Raw genomic sequence first — 8658 nt, forward strand, 5'->3', positions numbered from 1 at the left:
ACACACACGCGCACACAGATACACACACACGCGCACACAGATACACACACACGCACAGATACACATACACACACACAGACACATACACGCACAGATACAGAGACACAGACAAAGACACACACAGAGGCGTGCACACACAGATACACACACACACACAAAACGATCAGTGTGGGGCAGTGGGCTGCAGCATCATTGTGGGAATGTGGATCCGACTGTGCGCGCCCGCGATTGGAAGTGGAGTTGGTGAGAGAGCAGACTGCCGCAGAGCCAGGACTGTGGCTGGAGCAGACTCCACGCCCGAGTTGTCGTCAGGAGAGAGAGAACGTTAGAGGGCGTTACCCCTCCCTCTCACCCGCCAACAGGTAGATGCAGTCGGCGATACCGAGGGGCAGCGTGTTGTTGGGTGGGCAATGGTGCTTCTCGACAGAGAGGCGGAGGTTCACTTTTCGGCCTGTGACCAGCGGTGTGCCACAAGGACCGGTGCTGGGTCCACCGCTTTCTGTCGTTTGGATGTGAACAGAGGTGATACGGTTCAGCAAAATGGGTGGAGAGCGAAGAAGGTGACCTCAGAGTACAACAGGACGATGATCAGACCAGCCGATGAGCGTGGGTAAATGTGAGGGGATGCGTTTTGGAAAGGCAGGTCGGGGGCAGCACTTAATGGGAAGGTCTCAGCCCAAAACGTTGACTCTCCTGCTCCTCGGACGTTGTCTGACCTGCTGTGCTTTTCCCAGCCTCACGTCTACTGACTCTGGTCTCCTGCATCCGCAGTCCTTACTGTCTCCGACAGCGAAGGAGGCGTTTGGTTTGCTTTCCTTTATCGGTCAGTGAGTACAGGAGTCGGGAGGTCATGTCGCGTGCAATTCTGGTCTCCCTCCCCGTCGGTAAGGATGTTGTGAAAGGGTTCAGAAAAGATTTACAAGGAGGGTTTGAGTTAGAGGGAGAGGCTGAACAGGCTGGGGCTGTTTTCCCCCGGAGCGACGGAGGCTGAGGGGGTGACCTGGTTTATAAAATATTGAGGGGGCGTGGATAGGGGTAAATAGGCAAGGTCTTTCCCCCCTCCCCGGGGCAGGGGGAGTCCAGAACTGGAGGGGCGTAGGTTAAGGGTGAGAGGGGGAAAGGGAGCTGAGGGGTAACTTTCTCACCCAGAGGGTGGTGCGTGTGTGGAATGAGCTGCCAGAGGAAGGGGTGGAGGCTGGTACAATGACAGCATTGAAAAGGTGGATGGGGACAGGGATAGGAAGGGATTGAAGGGATAGGGGCCAAGCGCTGGCAAACGGGGACTGGATTGGGTCAGGGATATCAGGGTCGGCACGGACGGGTTGGGCCGAAGGTTCCGCGCTGTCCATCTCTCTGACTCTCATCTCACAACCGGAAAGGGGTGCAAGTTACCTCCAGCAGTCCCACTTTCTCCTGCAGTTCCTTCTTGGTCCTGATCAAAGGAGGTGTCTTCAGCCTTTTGGGAAGAACGCGGAACACGCAGGTCAACAGGAGGGACGGTGCCTGTGGCGGTAACATCACTGAGACTAACACGCAGCCATTTGACACACGGGAAGTGGGAACTGTGGAAGGTTCATCAGCGAGAGTGCAAACGATGAACCAGATGAAGTTTTTGAACACAAGAGGTCAAAAGAACTGGGGATTGTCTGCTGTTCACGAGAAAAACAAGGGAGTGGCTGTGGGAGAAAAACATTTTTTTTTCTCTCTGACACCTTTTCTTTCGCCGTTCCCGAGAGTGAGGGGATGCTTTGACACTCCTGTTCTGTTACCCCCGCACTACCAGCGCACGGTGGCGGTCCCCATATTTTCGGCAAAACGTTTCAGAAGCGACGGAGAGAGACGATATTGTTTAATGGCCCAACAGCCGCTCGTCAAACACAGTGAATTTTGGGGGCTCGGCACCCCACGGCCTCCGAGCTCAGATGACGTGCGCGTGCTTTGAGGGGGGTGGCTTGGAAACTGTGCCTCGAATCCGTTAAGGTGGAAAACCACAGAATCCCGACACAGCGGGGGGAACAGGCCATTCGGCCCAACATGTCCACGCCGACACTTTGGAAGAGCATCCCACCCAGGCTCATCCCCTGACCTGATACCTGTAACCCTGCATTCCCTAGAGCTCAAGCACCGAACCGAAAACTCCCTGAACATTATGGGAAATGTCGTACGGCCAATCCACCATAAACTGCACATTCCTGGGCACTATGGGGTAATTTAGCACGACCAATCCACCCTAACCTGCACATCCCTGAGCACAATGGGTAAGTTAGCACGACCAATCCACCCTAACCTGCACATCCCTGTGCACGATGGAGAATTTAGCACGGCCAATCCACCCTAACCTGCACATCCCCGGGCACTATGGGTAATTTAGCACGGCCAATCCACCCTAACCACACATCCCTGGGCACTATGGGTAATTTAGCACAGCCAATCCATCCTAACCTGTACATCCCTGGGCACTATGGGTTTATTAGCATAGCCAATCCACCCTAACCTGCACATCCCTGGGCACTATGGGTAATTTAGGATGGCCAAACCACCCTAACCTGCACATCCCTGGGCACTATGGGTAATTTAGGATGGCCAATCCACCCTAACCTGCACATCGCTGGGCACTATTGGTAATTTAGCACGGCCAATCCACCCTAACCTGCACATCCCAGGGCACTATGGGTAATTTAGCATGGCCAATCCACCCGAACCTGCACATCCCTGGGGACTATGGGTAATTTAGCACGGCCAATCCACCCTAACCAGCACATCCCTGGGCATTATGGGTAATTTAGCACGGCCAATCCACCCTAACCTGCACATCCCTGGGCACTATTGGTAATTTAGCACGGGCAATCCACCCTAACCTACACATCCCTGGGCACTATGGGTAATTTAGGATGGCCAATCCACCCTGACCTGTACATCCCTGGGCACTATGGGTAATCTAGCACAGCTAATCCACCCTAACCTGCACATCCCGGGGCACTATGGGTAATTTAGGATGGCCATTCCACCCGAACCTGCACATCCCTGGGCACTATGGATAATTTAGGATGGCCAATCCACCCTAACCTGCACATCCCTGGGCACTATGGGTAATTTAGCACGACCAATCCACCCTAACCTGCACATCCCTGGGCACTATGGGTCATTTAGCATGGCCAATCCACCCTAACCTGCACATCCCTGGGCACTATTGGTAACTTAGCATGGCCAATCCACCCTAACCTGCACATCCCTGGGCACTATGGGTAATTTAGCACGGCCAATCCACCCTAACCTGCACATCCCTGGGCACTATTGGTAATTTAGCACGGCCAATCCACCCTTACCGGCACATCCCTGGGCACTATGGGTAATGCCGCCCAGCCAATCCACCCTAACCTGCACATCCCTGGGCACTATGGGTAATTTAGCACGGCCAATCCACCCGAACCTGCACATCCCTGGGCACTATGGGTAATTTAGCACGGCCAATCCACCCTCACCTGCACGTCCCTGGGCACTATGGGTAATTTAGCACATCCAATCCACCCCAACCTGTACATCCCTGGGCACTATGGGTAATTTAGCACGGGCAATCCACCCTAACCTGCACATCCCTGGGCGTTATGGGTAATTTAGCACGGCCAATCCACCCTAACCTGCACATCCCTGGGCACTATGGGTTTATTAGCATGGCCAATCCACCCTAAACTGCACATCCCTGGGCACTATGGGTAATTTAGCACGGCCAATCCACCCTAACCTGCACGTCCCTGGGGACTATGGGTAATTTAGCACAGCCAATCCACCCTAACCTGCACGTCCCTGGGCACTATGGGTAATTTATCACGGCCAATCCACCCTATCCTGCACGTCCCTGGGCACTATGGGTAATTTAGCACGGCCAATCCACCCTAACCTGCACATCCCTGGGCACTATGGGTAATTTAGCATGGCCAATAAAGCACGGTCAATCCACCCTAACCTGCACATCCCTGGGCACTATGGGTAATTTAGCACGGCCAATCCACCCGAACCTGCACATCCCTGTGGACTATGGGTAATTTAGCACGGCCAATCCACCCTAACCTACACATCCTTGGGCACTATGGGTAATTTAGCACGGCCAATCCACCCGAACCTGCACATCCCTGGGCACTATGGGTAATTTAGCACGGCCAATCCACCCTAACCTGCACGTCCCTGGGGACTATGGGTAATTTAGCACGGCCAATCCACCCTAACCTGCACATCCCTGGGGACTATGGGTAATTTAGGATGGCCATTCCACCCTAACCTGCACATCCCTGGGCACTATGGGTAATTTAGGTTGGCCAATCCACCCTAACCTGCACATCCCTGGGCCCTATGGGTAATTTAGCACGGCCAATCCACCCTAACCTGCACATCCCTGGGGCCTATGGGTAATTTAGCACGGCCAATCCACCCTCACCTGCACATCCCTGGGCACTATGGGTAATTTAGCACGGCCAATCCACCCTAACCTGTACAATTTGGATTGTGGGTGGAAACCGGAGGCTCCAGAAGAAGACAATGTGCCAACTGCACACAGATGGCCACCCGAGGGTTGAACTGAACCCAGATCCCGTGCACCGTGGGGCAGCGGCTTTGACCTCTGTACCCCCACCCGATCGGTATACAAGCACCAGCCCTCTGCACATGACACCCACATTCCCAGGGACAGGTTGAAGGGATTGGGGGCTTCCTTCAGTGGAGGAACGCCCACAGGAGTGGCCGGAACCGACATCTCGCAGGCTCTGCCCTGCTCTTACCCGAAGTCGTGCGGTATCCTGGTGTAGAACTCGTTGCAGGCCTCCACCAGGGCCTTCCCGCTCACCTTCCGGTTAATACAGTCCTCAATCTTCTGCAGGGAGAGGTAGCCAGCTTTAATCTGGGCCGCAGTCAGTTTACCTGACAGAGGGAGACACCAACAGGGTGAGCGGTCACACGAGTTGAGTAAATCGGACCGGCCTTCTCTCTAGAATTCATTGATCGGAAGTGGACTCGCAGGGTAGACTGGGCGGAGGAGGAGGCGTTTGGTATGCTTTCCTTTATTGGTCAGAGTACGGAGTACAGGAGTTGGGAGGTCATGTTGCGGCTGGACAGGACGTTGGTTAGGGCCACTTTTGGAATATTGCATGCAGTTCTGGTCTCTCCCTGCTACAGGAAGGATGTTGTGAAAGGGTTCAGAAAAGATTTACAAGGACGTTGGAGCTGCAGGGAGAGGTTGAATAGGCTGGGGCTGTTTTCCCTGGAGCGTCGGCGGCTGAGGGGTGATCTTACAGAGGTTTATAAAACCATGAGGGGCATGGATACGATAAATAGACAAGGTCTTTTCCCCCTGGGGTGGGGGAGTCCAGAACCCGAGGGACATAGGTTTAGGGCGAGAGGGGAAAGGGACCCGAGGGATAACTTTTTTCACGCAGAGGGTGGTGCGTGTGTGGAACGAGCTGCCAGAGGAAGTGGTGGGGGCTGGTACGATGACAGCATTTAAAAAGTGGATGGGGACAGGGATAGGAAGGGTTTGGAGGGATAAGGGCCAAGTGCTGGCGAACGGGACGAGATTAGGTTAGGGATATCTGGGTCGGCACAGACAGGTTGGGCCGAAGGGCCTGTGTCCGTGCTGTGTGGCTCTGTGAGTGCGCCCGCGTGGCCGGGAGTAAACAGAAGTAGATGGGGCCGAGGGAGACAGTCTCGGTGGGCGGGAGGTCTGATCACTCAGGAGGGCAACACAGAATATAGAAGAGAGAACAGTGCAGCACAGTTCAGGCCCCTCGGCCCCTCGATGCTCAGGCTGACCCATGTACCCTTCACTCTACTGTGTTCCACGTGCAATGGAGAGAATTGCGTACCCTCGGAGGGTTGGGGGACCTTTGGAATTCTCTCACCCAAGGGGCTGGGCGGGGGTCGCTGAAGGTCGGGAACGATTTATCGAGGGGTGGGAAAGCGGGTGATTGTGAATGGTGGGAGTGGGTCAGATGGCCTACTCCTGACCTTGCTTCCCATCATCTCCGGCCCTGAGTAGCCAATGCGACATCTCAGGATCGTCAACGCTCGGTGACCCGTTTTTCAGCGGCAGCCAGCCTTCACTCAGGCTCTCTCCTGACTCGGTCAGACGCCGGCGTTGCCCCGGTTACCCTCGCTCCACAGGTGGCGCAGAACGTTTGAGCCGGTGGAATTGGAGGGCGCTGAGGTGCCGTGGCAGTGGTCCTTCATGGTGAGTTATTAACCCAACGCCCATCTTGGGGGTAGAGCTGCAGAGAAACGAGGGGAGGACGTCGCTGATTCCCCCCCCCCATGGGGCTGACGTACGGGCCGAATGATGTCGTGAGAAGACAAGGACCCTCAAGGCCAGAGTTACACTCTTGCTGGGGGGCGCTCACGGTGGGATCGTACGATGATGCATTACAAACCTTCTCAGAATTTACATCCTCGACTGAAAGTTGGATCAGGTCCATTGGGATTGTGTCCAATGGGAGTGAATGGGAAGGAGGTTTGGGGTCCATTGGGATTGTGTCCAATGGGAGTGAATGGGAATGGGGTTTGGGGTCCATTGGGATTGTGTCCAATGGGAGTGAATGGGAAGGGGGGATTTGGGGTCCATTGGGATTGGGATGGGACTGGGAGTGGGAGTGAGAGTGGGGTGGGACTGCATCCCTCGTTGTAAAGAACCTCCAGTGAACCCAGCCCGTCTTCACCCAGTCACAAGTGACCCAAACATCATACATTGAGAGTCCAGTCCGTATTCTTACCCAGTGGAGCCTTCTTGGTATCATATTTCATCTGGACCACCATCTCCTCCATGGCCTTGATGTTGCAAATCAGCTCAACCAGCTCCTGCACACGATGGTCTAGCTTTGACTCCAACTTGGGGACCTTCTCCGTCTGTCCTACCTTGGTGCTCTGCTGTAACATGGGAACCAACAGGTCAGTGGGGTGAGCCCGCTGCGCGTGAGCGTGACCCATTGACAATATCTGCTTTCTTCCAAACCCGTGACTGAAGGTCAGCGTCGCGTCATGGTCACTGCACTGGAGGAAGCCATTTGGTCAGCTGCTCCCAGTCCAGCTTCCTACAACAGCGGCTCATCTCCCCCTAGTGCCCTCGGATCTCCTCCCTCTGCGGCATTGCAAATATCTTCAGATACATGTTCAATTTGTAGAGTCATGGAGATGTACAGCACTGAAACAGACCCTTCGGTCCAACTCGTCCATGCCAGATATCCCAACCCAATCTAGTCCCGTTTGCCAGCGCTTGGCCCATATCCCTCTAAACCTTTCCTATTCCTGTCCCCAACCAGATGTCTTCCAAATGCTGTCATTGTACCAGCCTGCACCCCTTCCTCTGGCAGCTCATTCCATACACGCGCCACCCTGTGTGTGAAAAAGTTGTGCCTCAAGTCCTTTTTAAACCTTTCCCCCTCACCTCTTCCACCCCAGGGAAAAGACCTTGTCTATTTATCCTATCGATGCCCCCTCATGATTTTATAAACCTCTATATGATCACCCCCTCAGCCTCCGACGCTCCGGGGAAAACAGACCCAGCCGTTCAGCCTCTCCCTGTAGCTCAAACTCTTCAAACCCTGGCAACATCCTTGCAAATCCTTTCAGGTTTCACAACATCCTTCCTATAGCAGGGAGACTTGAACTTGCGAGGGCGGCACGGTGGCACAGTGGTTAGCACTGCTGCCTCTCAGCGCCAGAGACCCGGGTTCATTTCCCGCCTCCGGTGACTGTGTGGAGTTTGCACATTCTCCCCGTGTCTGCGTGGGTTTCCTCCGGGTGCTCCGGTTTCCTCCCACAGTCCAAAGATGTGCAGGTCAGGTGAATTGGCCATGCTAAATTGCCCGTAGGGTCAGGTAAGGGGTAAGTGTAGGGGTATGGGTGGGTTACGCTTCGGCGGGTTAGTGCACACTTGTTGGGCCGAAGGGCCTGTTTCCACACTGTAATGTAATCTAAACTTAATGCAGTATCCCAAGGTGTGTATCAACATCATGTACAGGTCTCTTATCTCTAGATTCATTCTTGTTAAGTCTTTTCCTGTGCCGTCTCCAATCCCTCCACCCTCTTCCTGATGTTTCTGCTACCATTTCAAACTACTCCGTGCTGGCTTCTGTCTTCTACCCTCTGCGTTGTCTGTCCTTAGTTTCCCCCACCCTTGAGAAGGCGGGGGGGTAAGTCACCTTCTGGAACCGCTGCAGTCCAGTGCAGTGGGGTAGACCCACAATGCCCCAATCCCAGGATGCTGACACAGCAAGGAACGGCCGATATGTTTCCGAGTCGGGACAGGGAGTGGCTTGGAGCGGGGAGGGTGGGGGGGGAGGAATTGCAGGGGGTGTGGTGTTCCAATGTGTCTGCTGTCCCTTGAATGTTAAAAGTTTGCCGCCCAGTCTTGAACCCTCCCACACCAGCAAAACATTGAGGTACAGTACTGGTGGGGACAGGTCTGTCACTGTATAACACTGGGGTACATTACCGGTGGGGACCGGTCTGTCACTGTATAACACTGGGGTACAGTACCGGTGGGGACAGGTCTGTCAGTGTATAACAGTGGGGTACAGTACTGGCGGGGACAGGTCTGTCACTGTATAACACCGGGGTACAGTACTGGTGGGGGACAGGGCTGTCACTGTATAACACTGGGGTACAGCACTGGTGGGG

General features: G+C 54.6%; 1 protein-coding gene across 1 annotated transcript; it reads right to left on the reverse strand.

The window, feature by feature from the left end:
* Window positions 1-1200: 1200 nt before the first annotated feature.
* LOC122546303 (poly [ADP-ribose] polymerase 2-like) lies at window positions 1201-6981 on the reverse strand. The gene is made up of 3 exons (XM_043685066.1): window positions 6753-6981; window positions 4773-4911; window positions 1201-1456 (listed from the first exon to the last, which is right to left on the reverse strand). The coding sequence occupies exons 1-3, from the start codon at window positions 6964-6966 to the stop codon at window positions 1366-1368; spliced, it is 444 nt and encodes a 147-aa protein (XP_043541001.1). The 5' UTR covers window positions 6967-6981; the 3' UTR covers window positions 1201-1365.
* Window positions 6982-8658: the final 1677 nt, after the last annotated feature.

Source organism: Chiloscyllium plagiosum, unplaced genomic scaffold (genome assembly GCF_004010195.1).
Source record: "Chiloscyllium plagiosum isolate BGI_BamShark_2017 unplaced genomic scaffold, ASM401019v2 scaf_4123, whole genome shotgun sequence".
Classification (NCBI taxonomy): Eukaryota; Metazoa; Chordata; class Chondrichthyes; order Orectolobiformes; family Hemiscylliidae; genus Chiloscyllium; species Chiloscyllium plagiosum.

Excerpts from the sequence above, each read along its gene's own strand:
- LOC122546303 (XM_043685066.1), bottom strand. The coding sequence starts at position 6,966 with ATGGGTCACGCTCACGCGCAGCGGGCTCACCCCACTGACCTGTTGGTT. Across the intron at positions 4,912-6,752 it reads TACCAAGAAGGCTCCACTGG|GTAAACTGACTGCGGCCCAG; the intron begins GTAAGAATACGG and ends TCCCTCTGTCAG. Across the intron at positions 1,457-4,772 it reads AGGATACCGCACGACTTCGG|GCTGAAGACACCTCCTTTGA; the intron begins GTAAGAGCAGGG and ends TCTTCCCAAAAG.